This window comes from Oncorhynchus masou, chromosome 9 (genome assembly GCF_036934945.1).
Source record: "Oncorhynchus masou masou isolate Uvic2021 chromosome 9, UVic_Omas_1.1, whole genome shotgun sequence".
Lineage (NCBI taxonomy): Eukaryota > Metazoa > Chordata > Actinopteri > Salmoniformes > Salmonidae > Oncorhynchus > Oncorhynchus masou.
Genome location: NC_088220.1, coordinates 66,318,654 through 66,341,435, shown reverse-complemented (window position 1 = coordinate 66,341,435; position 22,782 = coordinate 66,318,654). Strand labels below are relative to the sequence as shown.

The 22,782-nt window shown below is 46.1% G+C and overlaps 1 protein-coding gene across 2 annotated transcripts in view; it reads left to right on the top strand.

The window, feature by feature from the left end:
• The window catches only part of LOC135546502 (mediator of RNA polymerase II transcription subunit 13-like), a 32,415-nt gene extending 10,998 nt beyond the window's left edge, over nt 1-21,417 (top strand). Inside the window, exons 7-30 of one of the 2 annotated variants that reach the window (XM_064974987.1) lie at nt 1,039-1,198; nt 1,298-1,408; nt 6,073-6,771; nt 6,965-7,181; nt 7,546-7,576; nt 7,716-7,837; nt 9,970-10,057; nt 10,172-10,380; nt 12,421-12,620; nt 12,717-13,609; nt 13,764-13,931; nt 14,777-15,000; nt 15,111-15,306; nt 15,484-15,862; nt 16,134-16,350; nt 16,499-16,690; nt 16,963-17,186; nt 17,290-17,432; nt 19,042-19,200; nt 19,334-19,519; nt 19,686-19,831; nt 19,937-20,101; nt 20,306-20,406; nt 20,540-21,417. In XM_064974987.1, the coding sequence (XP_064831059.1) occupies nt 1,039-1,198; nt 1,298-1,408; nt 6,073-6,771; nt 6,965-7,181; nt 7,546-7,576; nt 7,716-7,837; nt 9,970-10,057; nt 10,172-10,380; nt 12,421-12,620; nt 12,717-13,609; nt 13,764-13,931; nt 14,777-15,000; nt 15,111-15,306; nt 15,484-15,862; nt 16,134-16,350; nt 16,499-16,690; nt 16,963-17,186; nt 17,290-17,432; nt 19,042-19,200; nt 19,334-19,519; nt 19,686-19,831; nt 19,937-20,101; nt 20,306-20,406; nt 20,540-20,672 (5,363 nt within the window). In that variant the 3' untranslated portion in view covers nt 20,673-21,417. Of the gene's footprint in view, nt 1-1,038; nt 1,199-1,297; nt 1,409-6,072; nt 6,772-6,964; nt 7,182-7,545; nt 7,577-7,715; nt 7,838-9,966; nt 10,058-10,171; nt 10,381-12,420; nt 12,621-12,716; nt 13,610-13,763; nt 13,932-14,776; nt 15,001-15,110; nt 15,307-15,483; nt 15,863-16,133; nt 16,351-16,498; nt 16,691-16,962; nt 17,187-17,289; nt 17,433-19,041; nt 19,201-19,333; nt 19,520-19,685; nt 19,832-19,936; nt 20,102-20,305; nt 20,407-20,539 lie in introns of both variants that reach the window. The other variant, XM_064974986.1, reaches the window with a different exon arrangement.
• The last annotated feature ends 1,365 nt before the right edge of the window (nt 21,418-22,782 follow it).

Below are 22,782 nucleotides of genomic sequence, written 5' to 3'. Positions count from 1 at the left end.
ATGGCTAGCTAGTTAGAGGGGTGCGCGCTAATAGTGTTTAAATCGGTAACGTCACTCACTCTGAGACCTTGAAGTAGTTGTTCCCCTTGCTCTGCAAGGGCTGCTGTTTTTGTGGAGCGATGGGAAACGATGCTTTGTGGGGGGCAGTTGATGTGTGCGGAGGGTTCCTGGTTCGAGCCCAGGTTGGGGCGAAGAGAGGGGCGGAAGCTATACTGTTACAATGGCAACGGAACATTTAGAACGAACGCCCGAGTCGTGTCCTTAGATTTAGAACAAAAAGACACTAACGACTGGGTTATGTCTCTGGCAACCGAACCGATAGAACGAATGACTAGCCGGCTTGGGTAGCAACCCTAGATTTGTGTCAGGACTACATCTTGTGGAAAGATGAAATAGTATGACTAAATACATCAAAACAAAGTAGGTTTTTTTGCTACCTCCCCCCTTTTTATCCCCAATTTCGTTATGTCCAATTGGTAGTTAGTCTTATCCGGTTGTTGCAACTCCCGTGTGGACTCGAGAGGCGAAGTTTGAGAGCCATGCGTCCTCCAAAAAACATGAGCCAGCCAAGCTGCACGGCTTCTTGACACACTGCTTGCTTAACCTGGAAGCCAGCCGCACCATTTGTGTTGAAGGAAACACCGCACAGCTGGCGACCCGAAGCCAGTGGGCATGGAGGCCAAAACCCCCCCTAACCTGGACGACGCTGTCTCCTGGTTGCGGCTGGCTGCGACACAGCCCTTGATTGAACTCTGATCTGTAGTGACGCCTTGAGCACTGATCAGTGCCTTAGACCGCTGCCACACTCAGGAGGCCCCAGAATGTTTATGAATGAAAATATGTCAATCATTATTTAAATATGTTGGTAACCTGTTGTATAAGTGATAATGTCCTCGAAGCCAGTGTTTGGTGACTATATTGTCACGGTTTGCCGGCCCTCGACTTCTTCGCGGGACTAACACCTGTGCCTATATATATCTTCCAAACACCGGCTTCTCGGGCATTATCACGTAAGTGTTACTTTCTTTTCCCATGTAGATTCTCAGGCAGCACAGAGGTGGTTGAAGCTCTGCTCGACAGTGGATGGTTTCAGCTCCAACAGCAGCGGTATCCACGGCAGCAAGATCCCCCGCAGGCTGGCTGCCCAGGTGGTGGAGAGCGTGTGGCAGGAGTGCACTACCAACCGGGCCCAGAACAAGTACGTACACTACAAGTCAAATCACCCTACTGATTCGTATACTACTGGTCTATTGAAGGAGTCTGTCTGCTGAGCTCTGTTTGTCTGGTTCTTTGTCAGGAGGAAGTTTGCTACATTGACCAATGGTACCTGTGAGGAGGAGGAGGGGGACAAAACAGGAGTGTGGGATTTTGTGGAATTCTCGCATAGGGCACACTGCAACTGCTCAAGGTACTGTGGATCATGTTTATAACGGTGGGGGTTGTTGTAGGCCAGGATTGTCTAACTCAATCACCACACGGGCCATATTGAATAAAAATAATTTACAGGCCAGAAATAATGTTTGTTTTTAGAATATAACGTGCATACAACTTCAACCCACACTGGCATTTGTTTTATTGGAAAAATATGCGCCTTTAAAAATGTAAATATTGACCATGGGGTGCTGTATATAGCACTTTAACACGAAACAAGATAAATAATATTTGTCCATCCTATGCTTGCAGATGTGCGTTGGCTAATATGCTGCGACCCTAGTAAAACATATTTGAGGTTTTTTTTTTTGGTGGGTTATTCATGGTCAAGCTTCAAAAACCGAAGCCAGACTGCAACATTTTAGTAGCCTAGGAGGACTTCCTGTGTACTTTCCTCTGCTACGTGCTAAAAACGGGACAGCGCAATTGATGTTGAGTTGATGTGCAAGCACATCGGGCTGTAATTTCATAAAGTAGATGACTCAAATGTTAACTAATTTATACTTGCGTGTGTGTCCTTTAGTAGTAATTTATACTCTGTGTGAATCCTTAATCTAATAGCTTTTTGACACGAAGATGTCTGGCTGTCTCCTGAGTCTGGGAGGAGGTGTGTGTGGCAATGCACTGCCTTTGGCGCTCAACAAGTTGGCAGTGCTTGCTGGGACTTGTAGTGCTGCACGTCGTGTGCGGTATGGAAGCGGGCCAAAATGAATTGACAACCCAAATCATTGTGAAAGCTGGAGAGAATTGTCATGGGCCAGATCTGGCCTGTGGGCCATATTTTACACGTGTTTTAGGCTGATAATTTCCCCCCATAACTCACCAGAGTCCTTTAGGGCAGTGGTTCCCAAATGTTTTATAGTCCCGTACCCCTTCAAACATTCAACCTCCAGCTGCGTACCCCCTCTAGCACCAGGGTCAGCGCATTCTCAAATGTTTTTTGTTGTTGTTGCCATCATTGTAAGCCTGCCACACACACACACACACACACACACTATACGATACATTTATTAAACATAAGAACGAGTGAGTTTTCCACAACCCGGCTTGTGGGAAGTGACAAAGAGCTCTTATTAGTACCAGGGCACAAATAATAATATTTTTAAATATAATTTTGCTCTTTATTTAGTCATCTTACATATAAAACTTTATTTGTTCATCGAAAATTGTGAATAACTCAACACAGGTTGATGAGAAGGGTGTGCTTGAAAGGATGCACATACCTTTGCAATGTTGGGTTGTATTAGAGAGTGTCTGTCTTAAATACTTTTCCACACACAGTCTGTGTCTGTATTTAGTTGTCATGCTAGTGAGGGCTGAGAATACACTCAATCAGTGTCTTAACAGCGCGTTTTGCCAAGGCAAGTTACTTTGAGCGCAGAAATCTGGAAGTGGCTTCTGATTAAATACATTTTTCACAGAACCACTTGTTGCAATTTCGACGGGGCTCTCTTGTTCAGATATCGGTAAGTGGACTGGAGGCAGGGCATGAAAAGGATAACGAATCCAGTTTGTGTCACCTGTTTTGGGAAAGTACCGGTGTAATTGCACATTCACTCATGTGCTTCACTACAGTACCTTGCAAAAGTATTCATCCCCCTTGGTGTTTTTCCAATTTTGTTGCATTACAACCTGTAATTTACAATGATTTTTATTTGGATTTCATGTAATGGACAGATGCAAAATAGTCGAAATTGGTGAAGTGAAATGAAAAAAATTCTAAAACACGAAAAAGTGGTGCATGCATATGTATTCACTCCCTTTGCTATGAAGACCTACCTTCAGAAGTCACATAATTAGTAATATTGCACACAGGTGGACTTTATTTAAATGTCACATGATCTGTCACATGTCACTGTTCTGAAAGGCCCCAGAATCTGCAACACCGCTAAGCAAGTGGCACTATGAAGACCAAGGAGCTCTACAAACAGGGCAGGGACAAAGTTGTGGAGAAGTACAGATCAGGGTTGGGTTCTAAAAAAAAAATATCAGAATAAACTTTGAACATCCAACAGAGCACCGTTAAATCCATTATTAAAATATGGAAAGAATATGACACCACAACAAACATGCCAAGAGAGGGCTGCCCACCAAAACTCACGGACCAGGCAAGGAGGGCATTAATCAGAGGTGCAACAAAGGGATGAAAGATAACCATGAAGGACCTGCAAAGCTCCACAGCGGAGATTGAAGTATCTATCCATAGGGCCACTTTAAGCCGTACAGTCCACAGAGCTGGGCTTTACGGAAGAGTGGCCAGAAAAAGCCATTGCTTTAAAGTCAAAATAAGCAAACACATTTTGGTGTTTGCCAAAAGGTTTTTGGGAGACTCCCCAAACATATGGAAGAAGGTACTCTGGTCAGATGAGACTAAAATTGAGCTTTTTGGCCATCAAGGAAAACACCATCCCCACAGTGAAGCATGGTGGTGCCAGCAGCATGCTGTGGGGACGGGGAAACTGGTCAAATTTGAAGGAATGATGAATGGCGCTAAATACAGGGAAATTCTTTAAGGAAAACTGTTTGTCTTCCAGAGATTTGAGACTGGGACAGAGGTTCATCTTCCAGCAGGACAATAACCCTAAGCATACTGCTAAAGCAACACTCGTGTGGTTTAAGGGGAAACATTAAATGACTTGGAAGGGCCCAGTCAAAGCTCAGACCTCAATCCAATTGAGAATCTGTGGTATGACTTAAACATTGCTGTACACCAGCAAAACCCGTCCAACTTGAAGGAGCTGCAGCAGTTTTGCCTTGAAGAATGGGAAAAAAAATCCCAGTGGCTCGATGTGCCAAGCTTATAGACACACACCCCAAGAGACTTGCGGCTGTAATTGCTGCAAAGGTGGCTCTACAAATTACTGACTTTGGGGGGGTGAATAGTTATGCATGCCAAGTTCTGTTTTTTTTTGTCTTAATTCTTGTTTCACAATAATAATAAAATATTTTGCATCTTCAAAGTGGTAGGCATGTTGTGTAAATCACACGATTACAAACCCCCCAAAATCAATTTTAATTCCAGTTTGTAAGGCAACAAAATAGGATAAATGCCAAGGGGGGTGAATATTTTTGCAAGCCACTCTATCACATTTGACATTGTCCGAAAGCTTGAGTTCATTTGCACAAATCATACAATGATGGAAAGACCTGTCTGTTGTCCTTGTTAATGTAGACAGAGAAGAGCTCCAACTTCTTAATCATAGCCTCAATTTTCACTGTAGTGTCCAAAACATATCTCAAGCTGTCAGGCATTCCTTTGGCAGCAAGAGCCTCTCGGTGGATGCTGTAGTGTACCCAAGTGGTGTCAGGAGCAACTGCCTACACGCACGTTACCACTCCACTATGTCTCCCTGTTATGGCTTTTGCGCCATCAGTACAGATACCAACTCATCTTGACCACCAAAGTCAAGATCCATCACAAAGCTCTCCAGTACTTAAAAAAAATATTCCAGTGGTTTGCAGAAGAGGTCTTCCTTAATTGACCCCCCATAAACGCCATATACCAGGAGCTGTGCCAGGCCTGCCATGTTTGTTGGCTCATCCAGCTGTAACACACAATTCACTGGGTTGTATGCGCAGCAGTAATTGTTTCAAAACATCTCCTGCCATGATGCTGATGCATCGTGAAAGTGTTTGATGAAGGCATTGTTAGTATAGTTTTTTTTTGGGCCTTTTCCACCAGCCATATCTGCGGCAGCAGGAAGAATAAAGTCCTCCGCAATAGTATGGGGCTTGCCTGTCCTAGCCACTCGTTAGCTCACCATATAAGACGCTTCTAGCTCCTTATTAATGGTATCTGTTGCTTTTATACGCGTCTTACTACTTGAAAGGCATCTTAATTCTCTAACTCCCGTGGCTTATTTTTTAAATTGGCATGTTTTTGCTTCTAAATGTCTGCGCAAGAGTGAAGGTTTCATCGAGTTGTGAGAGTACTTTGCACCTATAACACACTGCCTGAGGAAAGGCACTGCTCCCAATATAAGTGAACCCCAAATCGATGTTATCATCGTATTTGCACCTCTTCGATGGTCCAACGTCCCTGTCTGTAAGGTGCTTTCCTGGGTAAGGGGGCAGTAGCTCTTCGGCTGCATCAGATTCACAACTGTCAGTGTCCATGCAGCTGGGTTAACAACAAATGTAGAATTACTAATGCAAGCATTGGATGTGCTCGTGGAAGCAGAACAACTTGTCGTCGACAGGTGCAGGTGTAGTAATGTGTCTATGGATGCGGGCCTTGCTTCTTTTTTTCTTTTTTTTAACCATTCATCCATTTTCGAGCAAACTGAATGAGCAGCAGCTACATACGGACCGTTAATAGAATTCCCACGAGAGAGTAATGTTTAGATGTTAATTATTTGACTAGGCTACCTGTATTTGACATTGGTGTTATTTCGCTGAACACTAGATGGTTTAATTTAGTTTTTGTCAGTGAAACAAGGCTACTCAAGCGAGGGGAAAACCTTGTGTATAGCCCTGTTGGAAATTAAAAATGGACTGTCTGAAAATGTAAAAAAAAAGAATAAGAATAATCACATCCCCAGTTTGGGAATGCATGCTTTAGGGGATCTGTTTTAATCATAGACACCTTGGAAGTGAACATTCAGTAAATTGCTATTTAAATAATTTCTCTCTTTACCCCAGGCATAAAAACCAGAAGCAACGATCAGGCAGCACCTCAGGAAACCCCCCGTCGGTGGGCCAGCCCTCACAGCCGCTACCCAAACACAAGCTGGGCGAGAAGCTGGAGAAGGGGGAGAAGCAGCAGAAGAGGCCCCAGACACCCTTCCACCACCGCAGCTATGTGTTTGAGGAGCAGGCCATGGAGCCCCAGAGGCTGTGTATGAGAACCCAGGATGAGGGCCCCTACCCCAGCCTGCACCACGTGGACACGGCCCCTTCCAAAGCCCCCATGTTGCACACCCACAGGCCCCTCCAAGACCTGGCCGGCTCCCCCCAGCCCCCTCCTCTCAGCCCCCACCCCTGCGAGCGCGGGGAGGAAGACCCTGGGGCCATGAAGAGCTCCTCCACGCCCATCCACCAACACTTCTACCCCCCCTCCTCCGAGCCCTGCCTGCTTCCCCAAAAGACCTCGCCTGACGAGCCCCACCTGGAGCCCCTGCCTCTGCCTTTCCCACCTGCCTACCCTGATTCCCTGGAACCCACTGTCTATGTGGGATCAGCCATCAACCCCAACGAAGACTCGGCCCACAACCCCTGGAAATACTTCAACCTGCCACGGAAGAAGACCTCCGACTTCTTCACACCATTGTTGCCTGTGGACAAACTACAGGATGACTCCGGGGAAGGAGGAGGGCAGGAGAACATTGTCTCTGTCACAGAGTGAGTACACCACCCCTCTCTTTCAACATTTAATGATAAACCTTACTATAAGCACCAAGGTGATGAGTGGCTATGATAGATATTTGGTTTCTCCCTCTCTCTCTGTGTTCATCCACTTGGAGCATTTTATATATGCAGTTTACCCTCCTTTCACATGATTACTGATCATCTATGTAACATTGTCTCCTCTCAGATTGATGTCTGGCTCTGGCAGGCCTCTGAAGGTGTCTGAAGACCTGGTAAGGACCTACACCCAGAGGAGGAACAGCCACCTGGTGGCTGCCATGGCTGACGAGGATCAGGAGGAGGAGCCAGACCCCTATGCCTTCGTGGAGGGAGACGAGGAGTTCACTTTCACTGACAAGAAGGACAAACCTGGCTCGGACAGAGAGACCAGCAAGAGACACAAGGTGAGTATCAAACATGAGTTTCTAATAATTAATTCCATAGTTATCCTTATACACTTTTCCTAATCTTACCTAACGTGGTAGGATTTGTTAGTTCAGTTGACTGACTTGTATACTACGCCTTTGCTTATGGGATGCTGTGTAGCACAGTGGTTCCCAACCTTTTTTGCTTACTGTACCACCAACTGAATTTTGCTTTGCCTGTAGTACCCCTTAAAGTACTCCCTCGTGCATTTTACCAGTAAGCTTATGGTCTCATGAGTCTTCTCAAGTACCCCCAGTGGTCTTAGTACCCCTGGTTGGGAACCACTGATGTAGCAGATGCCAAGAGAATAACACGTTTTATGCTGGTGTTTGTTTCTCTTAGGGTGACGATGGCAGTGGAACCTCAGCAGATGGTGAGCATTTCCTTATTGTTGAAGACTTTGTTTTAATCACTCCTGTAAAACTATAAAAGATTGGAATGTCAATAAAATGGTCATCCAGAGTGGTTACTGAGGGGACTTCCTTTGTTTGTCTTTCTCTGTGTATGTGCAGATGGTCAGGGTGCAGCTGGTGGAAAGCCTGTACCCTCCACCAGCCTTATCCATGAGACAGACTTGGCTGTGTCCATCAACGACCTGGACAACCTCTTCAACTCAGACGAAGACGAGCTAGCGGTCAGTAGAGTATACATTGCCTTGAGAAAGTATTCATACCCCTTGACTTAATCCACATTTTGTTGTGCTACAGCCTGAATTCAAAATAGATTCAATACAAATTCTTGCCCATCTACACTACCCCATACTGACCAAATTAAAACGTGTTTTTAGAGATTTTAGCAAATTTATTGAAAATTAAATGGACTCCTTTGCTATGACAGTCCAAATTGAGCTCAGGCGCATCAAATTTCCTTTGATCATCCTTGATGTTACCACAACTTGATTGGAGTCCAGCTATAGCCAATTCAGTTGATTTTTTAGAAAGAAACACACCTGTCTATATAAGGTCCCACAGTTGACCGTGCATGTAAGAACTGATACTACACAATTAAGTTGAATCAACTGTCGGTAGATGTCGTAGAGACAGAATTGTGAATCGGCAAGGGTATAAAATTTCTAGAGTGTTGAAAAATTGGAACTACCCAGACTCTGGCTAGAGCTGGCTGTCTGACCAAACTGAGCAACCCAGCAAGAAGTACCTTGGTCAGGGAGGTGACCAAGAACCCAATGAACACTCTGACAGAACTACGGAGTTCCTTGGCTGAGATGGGAGAACCTGCCAGAAGGACATCGATCTCTACAGTCTATACAGCCTTTCAGCAATCTAGGCTTTATAGAAGAGTGGCCAGACAGAAGCCTCTCCTGAGGAAAAAGGCACATGACGGCACAAGGCATGAAAAAAGGCATGTGAAAGACTGAGCATAAGGCAAAATATAATGTGGTCCGATGAAGCAAAACATTTACTATTTTGCCTGAATGCAAAGCGCAATGTCTGGAGAAAACCAAGCACAGCTCATCACACATCTAACACCCTATCCCTACTGTGAAGCATGGTGGTGTCAGCATCATGTAATGGGGATGCTTTTCAGCGGCAGGGACTGGAAGACTAAGAATAGAGGGGGGGAATGAATGGAGCCAAATACAGGTAAATACTTGATAAGAACCTGCTTTATTGTGCAAACAACCTTAGACTGTGGCAAAGATTTACCTTCCAACGGGACAACGACTCCAAGCATACAGCCAAAGCAAGGCTGGATTGGCTTCCGAACAAGAATGTGAAATTCCTTGAGTTGCCCAGACTTGAATCTCATTGACAATCTGTGGAATGACTTGAAGATTGCTGTCCACTGCTGCTCCCAATCTAATTTAACAGAGCTTGAGAAAATCTGCAAGGAAGAATGGGAGAAAATCCCCAAATCCAGATGTGCAAAGCGGATACAGACATACCCATGACAACTCAAAGATGTAAATGCCACCAAAGGTGCTTCTACGAAGTATTGACTGGGGTGTGAATACTTATTTAAATGAATGAAATGAAAAATATTTCTCAAAACATCTGTTCACTTTGTCATGGGAAATTGTGTGTAGATGGGTGGGAATTATTTTTTTACTCCAGTTTTGAATTCGGGCTGTAACAACAATGTGGAATAAATTAAGAGGTGTATGAATACTTACCTAAGGCACTGTAGTTCTCATCTATATTGGGGGGGACATTGTTTTTGTTTGTTTTTATTTTTTATTTTTTTTATTTCACCTTTATTTAACCAGGTAGGCTAGTTGAGAGCAAGTTCTCATTTGCAACTGCGACCTGGCCAAGATAAAGCATAGCAGTGTGAACAGACAACAAAGAGTTACACATGGAGTAAACAATTAACAAGTCAATAACACAGTAGAAAAAAAGAAGAAAAAAAGAGTATATACATTGTGTGCAAAAGGCATGAGGAGGTAGGCGAATAATTACAATTTTACAGATTAACACTGGAGTGATAAATGATCAGATGGTCATGTACAGGTAGAGATATAGGTGTGCAAAAGAGCAGAAAAGTAAATAAATAAAAACAGTATGGGGATGAGGTAGGTAAAAATGGATGGGCTATTTACCGATAGACTATGTACAGCTGCAGCGATCGGTTAGCTGCTCAGATAGCAGATGTTTGCAGTTGGTGAGGGAAATACAAGTATCCTTTTGTCTGTTTCCATATCTCCCGTTGATACTTTGCTAACAGAACATTGTGTAAAGTCTTAAAAATTCTCTACATGTTTTGATCAAAGCCTGTTTTAAAACATTCTAAATGTTCTGTCCCCAGCAGCCTGGATCCAGGAGAGCAGGAGTTCATGGAGACAAGTTTGGCAGTAAGGAACACAAAACATCAAATCTGGACCCTCTGTCCTGCATAAGTATGTTCCCTTTCTCCAATTCCTTCCCTAAAGTTCCTCTTTAGGTCATAACTGTATCCTACATTAATTTACCAAACAATAGGGTGATTCCCCCTTTCACCTTCCTGTCCCCAGGCTCAGCTGACCTGCACAAGATGTTCCCCACCCCTCCCTCCCTGGAGCAACACATGATTGGCTACTCCCCCATGAACACTGCGGGCAAGGACTACGGTGGCCTGGAGGCCGGGGTGGGCCTCACTCTGCTGGATGGGAGCCAGTTTAGCAGCCACTACAAGATGGAGGTGGAGGAAGGCTTCTGCAGCCCCAAGCCCTCTGAGATCAAGGTAACTTAAAGGCCCAATGCAGCCATTTTCATCTCGATATCAAATCATTTCTGGGTGATAATTAAGTACCTTACTGTTATTGTTTTCAATTGAAATGGTAAAAAATATAATCAAATTTTATTTGTCACGTGTGCCGAATACAACAGCTATAGACATTACAGTGAAATGCGTGGCTATATACAGTGTACTGGTACAAGGTCAATGTGCGGGGGCACCAGTGTCGAGGTAATATGTAGAGTTATTAAAGTGACTGGCATAGATAACAACAGAGTAGCTGCAGTGTAGAAGAGGGGGGAGCAATGCAAATAGTCTTGGTATCCATTTGATTAGATGTTCAGGGGTCTTATGGCTTGGGGGTAGAAGCTGTTTAAAAGATCCTTGGACCTAGACTTGGTGCTCCGGGACTGCTTGCTGTGCGGTAACAGAGAGAAGCGTCTATGGCTAAGGTGGCTGGAGTCTTTGACAATTTTTAGGTCCTTCCTCTGACACTGCCTGGTATAGAGGTCCTGGATGGCAGAAGCTTGTCCCCAGTGGTGTACTGGGCCATACGCACTATCCGCTGTAGTGCCTTGCTGTCAGAAGCTGAGCAGTTGCCATACCAGGCAGTGATGCTCTCTGGTGCAGCTGTAGAACCTTTTGAGGATCTGAGGACCCATGCCAAATCTTTTCAGTCTCATGAGGGGGAATAGGTTTTGTCATGCCCTCTTCACGACTGTCTTGGTGTGCTTGGACCATGTTAGTTTGTTGTTGTGAGAACAAGTTGAGAACTTGAAGCTCTCAACCTGCTCCACTACAGCCCTGTCGATGAGAATGGGGGCGTGCTTGGTCCTCCTTTTCCTGTAGTCCACAATCATCTCCTTTGTCTTGATCATGTTGAGGGAGAGGTTGTTGTCCTTGCACCACACGGTCTGGTCTCTGACCTCCCTATAGGCTGTCTCATCATTGTCGGTGATCAGGCCGACCACTGTTGTCATCGGCAAACTTAATGATGGTGTTGGAGTCGTGCCTGGCCATGCAGTTATGGGTGAACAGGGAGAACAGAAGGGGACTGAGCACGCACCTTTGAGGGGCCCCTGTGTTGAGGATCAGCGTGGCAGATATGTTGTTGCCTACCCTTACCACCCGGGGGTGGCCCTTCAGGCAGTATTGGATCCAGTTGCAGAGGGAGGTGTTTAGTCCCAGGGTCCTTAGCTTATTGATGAGCTTTGAGGGCACTATGGTGGCGAACACTGAGCTATAGTCAATGAATAGCATTCTCACATAGGTGTTCCTTTTGTCCAGGTGGGAAAGGGCAGTGTGGAGTGCAATAGAGATTGCATCATCTGTGGATCTGTTAGGGTGGTATGCAAATTGGAGTGGGTCTAATGTTCCTAGGATAATGGTGTTGATGTGAGCCATGACCAGCCTTTCAAAGCACTTCATGGCTTCTGAGCAAAGAGCAATTTCTCAAGCAAGAATTTTCTTAGTACTGTCTGGGAGTGGTTGGAGTGTGGGGCCTAATTGGATGAGCATAATGGGAGGGATATGTAACCTGAAAAATAGCCTTTATTAGCAGAGGTTTGAAATGCTCTTTGTTTTTGGTCTATTAACTTGATGTCGCCAGGCATGCCAAAACTTCATCCCACCAAAATGGGCAGAATTTCCAGGTGGTCTTTTCAAACAGCTCTTACATTATCATTTTCACAGTATTATTTTAACCTTGTGTGGAAATACTTTTAAGCACAGTAAAATCTCATTTGTAACTGCACCGGGCCTTTAATTGGCCTTTGAACACTTCAGCCTCGCGTGGAAGTTCTACATTTTAGTCATTTAGCAGGTACTCTTATCCAGAATGACTTGAAGTTAAGTACATTTTTCCCTCCGAGGTTATCCAGGCCGGTGCTTGTAGGAAAATACAAGTGCAAGATTGTTTTTTTGGGGGGGAGGGGGATAAGACTGACACTGTCTATTCATGCTGGTGTCTGCTTCAATACTTTTTCTTAGCTTAGACTTGCTGAAGTGTTAGTGGCTTATTTTCATTCTCTTCCCACATACCTCCAGGACTTCTCGTTTGTTTATAAGTCAGAGGCGTGCAGGGCATTCACGGGCTGCTCCATGTTTGCTCCGCTGAAGATGCTGCCCAGTCAGTGTATGATGCCCATCAAGCTGCCAGAGGACTGTGTTTACACACCCAGCTGGAACATGGGCAAACTGGAGCTCATACCCCCTGTGCCAACCATGGGCCTCCTCACCAAAGACGGGTAACCAATCAGACTGGTCCTCTTGAGTTATGCAAGTCTCATATACCCACATGTGTCAGGGGTTTTAATGTGTGTGCTGTTGTCTCCTTATTTCAGTAACATCCCCAGTGTGGAGCCAGACTACCAGAGCTACACACCACAGACCCACACTCCCTTCATGTCCAACAGTGCCCCACCCAGCAACAGCGGCACGGGCATCCTGCCCTCCCCGGCCACACCCCGCTTCTCCGCCCCCACCCCACGCACTCCCCGTACCCCACGCACCCCAAGAGGGCCTGCCAGTGTCCAGGGATCGCTCAAATACGACAACTCTGACCTCTACTCGCCTGCCTCCACCCCTTCTACTTGCCGACCTCTCAGCTCAGTGGAGCCAGCCACTGTGCCCTCCATCCCCGAGGCCCACAGCCTCTACGTCACCCTCATCCTCTCTGAGTCTGTCATGAACCTCTTCAAGGACTGTAACTTTGACAGCTGCTGCGTGTGTGTGTGCAACATGAACATCCGTGGCGCTGATGTGGGCGTGTATCTTAACGACAACGGCGAGGCCCAGTACCCCTGCACCTGTGGTTTCAGCGCCGTGGTCAACCGTCGCTACGGCAGCTCGGCCGGTCTCTTCCTGGAGGATGAGCTGGACGTGGTGGGGCGTGGCTCGGACGCCGGCCGGGACTCTGAGAGGCGTTTCCAGGAGCTGCGCGCTGCCTCCCTTCACAGGACCGGCAACCCCACCGAGAGGCCCCCAGACGAGCTCATCCTGTTGCTGCAGGACCAGTGCACCAACCCATTCTCCCGCATGGCTGGGGTGGAGTACCCCAAGGCGTTGTCCTCCGGCCCCTCTCACTCTTCTCTACGGGTAGAGGAGAGGGACTGCTATAACGACTGCTACATGGCTCTGGAGCATGGCCGGCAGTTCATGGACAACATGTCAGGAGGCAAGGTGGACGAGGTGCTGGTTAAGAGCACGTGTCTACACAACTGGCCTAAACGCAAAGGTGAGTCTGCTCCTTCACTCATTGATAATGCACAAACTTACTCCTACTCTTTACTTCTTTTCCACTATCTTCCTACTCCTCTTATGTAAAAACCCAGTCTTCTTGGTTAAATGTATGATTCTGAGCCTTCCCACCCTCTTGTCTCCCCCTCCAGCTGCAGAAGTGAGCAGGCTGTTCTCTCAGGACGTGCTGCGGGTGCTGCTCTCCCTTCAGCCTGTACTCCAAGATGCCATCCAGAAGAAGAGAAGCGTACGTTCCTGGGGCGTTCAGGGACCTCTCACCTGGCAGCAGTTTCACAAGATGGCCGGCAGGGGATCCTACGGTAAACACAAGGACTTTAAAAATCAAGCAATAATAATACATAAAGATCCAGGGTTTTTTCTGGATCAAAAACAGGCTTAGGTGGTGGCCTGTTGGTGTGGCTGAATTGAATAGAATTCTTGCAATTCTATAAATGTCTCCACGGAGCTGAGAACTGGAAGAAGAAAAATGGCACATTTTGTGCTATTCTACTCCACGTTTTACCGTGGAGCTGAGAGAATCTTGCAGTTTAATGCAAATTTCCTTCAATTTTACATTTTGTCATGGAGTTGACAACTTTGCCGTTTGAAATATAATTTCCTGCAATCCATGAATTTTGACTTTGTTAATGCTGTGTTCTTTTGCTTAAACATAATGACAAAATCCATACTACTAAATTTAGTTCACCCTTATTGTCTAGCTTTTATTTTGGTTATTGTAGTTCTCAAATATAATATTATATAAAAATATAGGTCCATTATCTTTTCGACATACTTTATATCTGGTTTAAGTTTACACAAAGCATTTTCCATCCCTGGTATCACATGCGCTCTAAATATGTAATGATCATATAGATTTATCAGGATTTTTTGGGGTCAGAAACAAGTGTTTAATGTGACAACCTACATTTTATTTTTTAACTTTTTTGTTTCTGTAATTTAGCAGACGCTCTGATCCAGAGCGACTTAAAGGAGCAAATAGGTCTAAGTACCTTGCTCAAGGGCACATCAATATATTGTTTCACCTAGTCGATTCCAAACAGCATACTTTTCAGGTACTGGCCCAGCGGTCCTATCCGCTAGGTTACCTGCCGCCCTCAACTCCTTCTGCAATGAGTCTGACTGTCCCTCCTCTCTGAACCATTAGGCACTGACGAGTCTCCAGAGCCCCTCCCCATCCCTACCTTCCTGGTCGGGTATGAGTATGACTTTGTGGTGCTGTCGCCCTTCGGCCTGCCTTACTGGGAAAAGCTGCTGCTGGACCCCTTCGGCTCCCACAGGGACGTGGGCTATGTAGTCATCTGTCCCGAGAATGAGGCTCTGCTCCGTGGGGCTAAGAGCTTCTTCAAGGACCTTACAGCCGCGTACGAGGTAAGCGGGGACACACACTCTCACGCACATAGACAACCTCGATAGTCTAATAAAACATGTTTTTTTTTTTTTTTTAATGGTACATTTACCCATATTTTTCCTCTTTGCAGGCCTGTCGACTGGGTCAGCACAGACCAATCTGTAAGACTCATGCAGATGGAATATTGCGGGTTGGTACAGCAGAGGGCAGGAACCGGGCAGAGCAGCCTCTCAGTGACTGGTTCCTCAAGATGGCCAGCAGCAACGGAAACAGCGAAGCCTTCAGCAAACTCAAACTGTATGCCCAAGTGTGCCGGCATGACCTGGGTACGTCTTCATTAGACCATCTTCTATTTCAGGAGATTGTACTGAATAAGAGATGATCTCTGATGTGGCTTGTACAAGAAGCAAATATTCAGATGTAATTTATTGGTTATTTTCTGAGTTGAGTTTAATATTTGACATTGGCTATCTTTTTCTTTACTTATATGTTACTCTCCTCAGCTCCATACCTGGCTGGACAGTCTCTGGACAGCTCTCTGTTAAACCAGCGTGGCCCCACTGTGGCCTCCCCTCAGTCCTCCTCCTCCCAGTCCCCCAGCTCCACCACCCCCTCCTCAGGTCCCCAGAGCTCCACCAGCAGTGGCACTGCCCAGCCTGCCAACACCAACAGCACCCCACCCTCCTCCACAGGCCCCCAGGCAATGGGAGGGATAGGGGGAGTAGGAATGCCGTCGGCCAAGCCCAGCTCCTACACACCATACGGGACATCAGGCCTGCAGGGCAGCGTCTCCCAGAATGGGCCCCAGACGTGTCCTCAGACTGCAGGGGAGAATGGCCCCACTGCCAACCAGCCCCAGGCCAGCACCGAGCCCGTAGAGACGTATGTAACCCCACCATCTTGCATCCTCAGGTTTAGTCACCCGGAGTTTAAATGATTTTCTGTAGCACCACTTGTAGCCCCAAATTTGTAATTGACTCGCACTTGCAATAGGTTGAATTACGACTGCAAAACCTTACCCATCTCTCCCATTTTTATGCACCAGACTTGTCTGGAAAATAACATTTGGCCTGCTAAATGTTTTTAATACTTAAAGCTAGTTGATTATTGGCTGGCTGTTGGACCTTTGACGCCACTGCTGCTCTCTCTACAGCACATTGGAGAGAGACAAGGTGGGCATCCCGACAGACGGAGAGTCCCATGCTGTGACTTTCCCGCCGTCCATTGTGGTTTACATCGTGGACCCCTTCAGCTACGAGGACGGGGAGAGGGACACCCACTCCAGTGTGTGGACGCTGGGTCTGCTGCGCTGCTATGTGGAGATGCTCCAGTTCCTGCCGCCTCACATCAGAAACTGTGTGTCTGTGCAGGTAATGGAGGACTTGACACATGTAGCCAGACTGCAGACCATTCACATTTATGTTCAGCACATTGGCTCTACAGACAGGTTATCTCAAACCCCTGTGGGGGTTGGTGTGTTTAAAAAGGCTGTTTCTAACAATATGTTGTGTTGGTCAGATCATTCCCTGTCAGTACCTGTTGCAGCCGGTGCGCATTGAGGAGCGCCATCTGTACGGTCAGCACCTCAAGTCCCTGGCCTTCTCAGTGTTCACGCAGTGCAGACGGCCCCTCCCCGGCAACACCAACATCAAGGCTCTGACGGGCTTCGGCCCAGGCCTGGCCATTGACATGGCACTGAGGAGCACAGAGGTAAACCGCACATAAGAAACTGCACAAAACCTCACAAATATTATTCCTCGATTTATTTAGACTGCTGATCGGTTTTTAGAAACTGTCACAATGTGAATGGTCTGTTTAATATAACATCCTGGTCTTTGGCTAGTCCTTGCATATACCTTGATGATCCAAGAGACCACTGCTCTGTTGAATAAAGACAATGGCTTACTAAATACAGCTTGCTAAGTGAAACATAAGGAACCATTGGTTTGACCCATGACCTTTTGACTTTTACACCTGTGCAGAGGCCAGAATGTCTGCGTCTGTACACACCACCGTTCATCCTGGCACCCATCAAGGACAAGCAGACAGAGCTAGGGGAGACGTTTGGCGAGGCCTCTCAGAAGTACAATGTGCTGTTTGTGGGCTACTGCCTGTCGCATGACCAGCGCTGGCTCCTAGCCTCCTGTACTGACCAATCAGGAGAGCTTCTGGAGACATGCATCATCAGCATCGATGTGCCTAACAGGTCAGTGACACACAACCTGCCAAATGGTAGACACTTGACATGCAAACAAATTCAATTCAGGTATCTTTCTCTTTCGTGACTGTTTGTTGTGTCCTCTGTCCAGGGCTCGGAGGAAAAAGGGCTCAGCCAGACGACTGGGCCTGCAGAAGCTGTGGGAGTGGTGTCTAGGCTTGGTGCAGGTGACATCACTGCCCTGGAGGGTGGTGATTGGCCGCCTGGGCAGAATGGGCCACGGAGAGTTACGAGGTATGCCACACTAGTCCAAACTCCACCAGACGGGGGAGATATACACTGAACAAAAAATATAAGCCTAACATGTTAAGTGTTGGTCCCATGTTTCATGAGCTGAAATAAAAGATCTCTGAAATTTTTCACATGCACAAAAAGCTTATTTCTCTCCATTTTTTTTACACAAATTTGTTTACGTCCCTGTTAGTGAGCATTTCTCCTTTGCCATGATAATCCATCCACCTGACAGGTGTGGCATATCAAGAACTGATTTAAACAGCATAATAATTACACAGGTGCACTTTTTTTTCTTATTTAACCAGGTAGGCCAGTTGAGAACAAGTTCTCATTTACAACTGCGAATTAGCCAAGATAAAGCAAAGCAGTGCGACACAAACAACACAGTTACACATGGAATAAACAAACGTACAGTCAATAACACAATAGAATAGTCTATACAGTGTATGCAAATGAGGTAAGATTTGGCTAGTCCTTGCATATACCTTGATGATCCAAAAGACCCCTGCTGGGGACAATAAAAGGTCACTCTAAAATGTTCAGTTTTGTCACACAACACAATGCCACAGATGTCTCAAGTTGGGGGAGTCTGCAATTGGAATGTTGACTGTAGAAATGTCCTCCAGAGTTGTTGCCAGAGAATTGAATGGAACCACATGTAACAACGCCAGCCAAGGATCTCTACATCCTGTGGCATCACCTGAGACCAGCCATCCGGGCAGCTGATAAAACTGGGTCTGCACAACCAAAGAATTTCTGCACAAACTCAGAAAACATTTCAGGGAAGCTCATCTGATTGCTCTTCGTCCTCCCCAGGGTCTTGACCGGACTGCATTGTAACCGACTTTAGTGGGCAAATGCTCACCTTCGATGGCCACTGGCACGCTTGAGATTTGTGCTCTTCACAGATGAATCTCAGTTTCAACCGTACCTGGCAGATGACACACGGGAGGGGTGTATTGCGTCGTGTGGGCGAGTGGTTTGCTGATATCAACTTTGTGAACAGAGAGCCCCGTGGTGGGGTTATAGTATGGGCAGGCATAAGCTGTGGACAACGAACACAATTGCATTTTATCGATTGCAATTTCAATACACAGATATACAGTGACACGATCTTGAGGCCCATTGTTGTGTCATTCATCCGCCACCATCGCCTCATTGTTCAGCTTGATAATGTACGGCCCCATGTTTACAAGTATCTGTACACAATTCCTAGAAGCAGAAAATGTCCCAGTTCTTCCCTGGCATGCATAATCACCAGATATGTCACCCTTTGAGCACGTTTGGTATGCTCTGGATCAACGTGTACAACATGTTCCAGTTTCCGCCAATATCCAGGAACTTCGCACAGCCATTGAAGTGGTTTTCTGATCCACACCCCTACCTTTTTTTGAAGGTGTCTGTGACCTACAGATTCATATCTGTATTCCCAGTCATGTAAAATCCATAGATTAGGGCCCAATGAATTTATTTCAATTGACTGATTGCCTCATATGAACTGTGACTCAGTAAAATCTTTGAAATTGTCAGGTATTGCATTTTATATTTTTGTTCAATATATTTATTGTTGTCTGACTGACAACATCTTCTATCTCCCTCTGTTTTCCAGATTGGAGTATGCTGCTGAGCAGAAGGAACCTGCAGTCTCTCAGCAAGCGTCTCAAGGAGACCTGCAGGATGTGTGGCATCTCTGCCGCAGACACACCCAGCATCCTCAGCGCCTGCCTGGTCGCCATGGAGCCTCAAGGCTCCTTTGTCATCATGCCAGGTAAAAACTAACAAAAGTTGAACCTTGAGTGATGGCAGCACAATGCGCCCTTGCTTCCCCCGTCTGAGTCCACTGAGTTTCCTGAAATGTTTTTGATGTCTGTATCGTGGTAACCCCTCTCTCTGCTGTGTAGACTCTGTGTCAACAGGCTCAGTGTTTGGCCGCAGCACCACTCTGAACATGCAGACGTCCCAGCTGAGCACTCCTCAGGACACGTCCTGCACCCACATCCTGGTGTTCCCCACCTCGGCCATGGTGCAGGTGAACAACGGCACCACCGAACAGAACCTAGACATCGCCTTCAACCCCATAAACCCTGGTCAGTAACACACACACACACTGTAGATGTTGATGCATTTCTAGGCTCTGGCTGTAGTCTGGCTCTACACAGGGCGACGTTACCCGAAACAGGGAGACAGAGCAGCTCTCTGTCTAAGCTACTGGGATATAGTATTGAATGACTCTGTGTTTATCGCTCTCCATAGATGGTTCAGATGGGATGGGCATCTTTGACCTGTTTGATAACGACATGGTGGACCCTGACCTCATCAACATCCTGCCTAACTCCCCCACCACCTCCCCTGTTCACTCCCCGGGTGGACACTATCACCAGGGGGGAGACGGCAGCAAGGTAAGCCCCTCTGCCCCTCCACAACACTTCCAGCAGGAGTATGCTTACCTGACGACTGGTAAATGAGGGTTGAATAAGGATTGGTGGTGTCCCTGTGTGTTCCAGGGCCAAAGCACAGACCGTATGGAGTCCCATGAGGAGGCCCTGAACATCCTGCAGCAGCCTATGGCTCTGGGCTACTTCATCTCCACTGCCAAGGCTGGCCCCCTACCTGACTGGTTCTGGTCAGCCTGCCCCCAGGCACAGAACCAGTGCCCACTGTTCCTCAAGGTACCCATCTTCCACTCCTCTGACAGTTAACCTGCTCGCAAAGGCTTAAGTTCTTCTCGGGTCCTAAAACTCAGCATCACATTTATGCTTTACTTAAATGTGTACTTGATCAGGAGTCCTGTCATTTGAATGGTTCCCTTTTCTAATGTAACTGGTGTGATGTTCAGGTGTTCTTCTAGCTGACCTTCTGTCGTCCCTCCCCAGGCCTCCCTGCACCTCCACGTGTCCTCGGTCCAATCAGACGAGCTCCTCCACAGCAAACACTCCCACCCTCTAGACTCCAACCACACCTCAGATGTGCTCAGGTACACTGCTCAAATGGAATGGAAGCCATATGAAATAACAAATGGGCAATACATTTATTTGATAGGCAGAAAAAAGGGGTGAATAGAATGTATATTTAGTTATACCTAGTGATGTGCTCTCTTCCCCTGAAAGGTTTGTGCTGGAGCAGTACAACGCCCTCTCCTGGCTGACGTGTGACCCTGCCACTCAGGACCGGCGCTCCTGTCTGCCTGTTCACTTTGTGGTGCTCAACCAGATGTACAACTTTATCATGAACATGCTCTGAACAAGGATATCAAGGGGGATCTATGGACCTCATCATGAAACAAATGGTAGGGGATTCCCTGAAGTTGATGGATCCTCAACACTGCAGGTTGGGGACATGGCCATAAGGAATCTCCCCCAGCCAGCTTCTCCATGGCAGCACTGGAGGTGTCCTAGCCTATCAATCAAATGCCAAGTGTCCATTTTGGATGATAAGGGACTTTTCATAAAGAAGAATAGTCTTTTTAATAATCTTAGATTTCAATCTTCTGATAAAATTTTATCTTAATGAAATGCCTGCATATATATATATATTATTTATTGTAAGTTTTTAAATGTCATTTGTATTTCTTTATCTTTTATATATAAAAAAAATCTAAAGGTTGTGTATTGCCATTTCACTTTAAAAGGAATTGGTTAAAAATGTAAAGTAATTTTCTCAATTACAAAACCAAAACCCGCTCAAGTGAATTTGCTGTAGGCCACTTTTAGACTATTATTTTTTCAAAGGGTATTGCCCTGATGTACAGATTTAAGTAGGCTGGGCATTTATATCCCCTCCTTTTGAGTGGACATGATTTACAGCTCAGCCAAAGTGGCGGAGTCTGTTGCACAGTAATTCAATGCATTCAGATAAATGGGATATGAGGTACAGGTTGTCAGATTATATATTTTATATGACAGATTTAGAGAATTGTGTGTACATATAAATGTGTGCCGCTACAGATGGTGCAGCTTCTGTTTTAGGAATAAAGTGCGTCTACCTATTCAATTGTTTTGTCTCTTATGGAAACATTGCAGTGTTGCGGAATGGAGCCATTTCTTCCGGTACAAGGTTCTAGCCCTTGTTTGTTAAAATCTAACTCAGAATGCAAATGTTACCTCTGTCCCTGTTAGCCACACCCTCACTTCTGGGTGAGGGTTGGATTGGCACATTAATTAGATGTTGTTTTAGGGGTTGACAGGGCCATGGCTAGGGTCCAGATGGGTCCTTAATGGACCACGGGTTTAGGGTTACCCCCATTTAACCCCTACCCCAGCTAAATGGATTTGGCAGGTTGGTAAGAGTGGAATTGGCTAACTGAGGAGAACAGCTCTTCCCAAAGCCTCATCCAATAACCGCCTTATGTTCAGTCTAATGGGATCCCATTGGAAGGGTAGCTACTTGCCTCATTCGTTAGTGGGCATTAGGGACAGTGTGCCAGAGCTGTCATTTGAGGGCAATTCTAGTGCAACACAACTATTCCAGTCACACTGAAATCATCTGGGGACCAAGCAGTGTACAGTATGGACAAATTAAGTGTGTATTTATTGGAGTTTGGGCCAATATGGGTACACGCAAGGCTGAAGGGATGTGAGATCAGAGAGCTGATCTGTGACTGAGCATGTTCTTCAGGAATCTCAAATATAATTCTGTATTCATAACATCTAGTTAATCGCTTTTCATAGAATCTCAAAGCGCTTTAAGCAAACAAATGAGCAATCATGACAGGTCAGCCAATAGAGGCCAAGTCTTTAAAAGCTGTATCCTCTGAAGATGGAGGGGGTCAGTTCATGGCTTGATTGGAGAGAGCTGGTCAGAGGATGGTAGATGGAGTCTGCTGCTGATCTTGTTGAGGGCAAGTCTGGGAACCAGCCTGATTCTTATAGCCACTGGACTTCTCTTCCACTCTGTGGAACATCACTTGTATGATGCCTCAGCAGCTCTGGGTGCCAGAAAGCTCACCACACAGTTCAGAATAGTAGCCAGTCATCCTCATTCTGAACCCTCAGCATCAGTATTCCTCTCACGCTTTAGGTGACTTTTCAAATAGTGTTCTCAAATACCAGCATAGGACTGGGAAAAGTCCACTTGAACACCCCTCCAACTGCTAATTACTAGTGGGAAACTTGTCTACTATCTGAGCTCCGACTTCTCCCACATGCTGAACGCTGATGTCACATACAGTACTAAGGAAATTACCTCTAACAGCATTTTCTGCAGTTAAAGGGAACAAAACATTTAGAAAAAGCCATCTAACATGTTTTTAACTCCTTTTGTTTACAAGCATAATAACCATAAACTGAAAGTGCAGCCTACAGCTTATTTGCCATCAGCCAATTGGTGTTCTAGATGAGTTGAAGGCATGTGA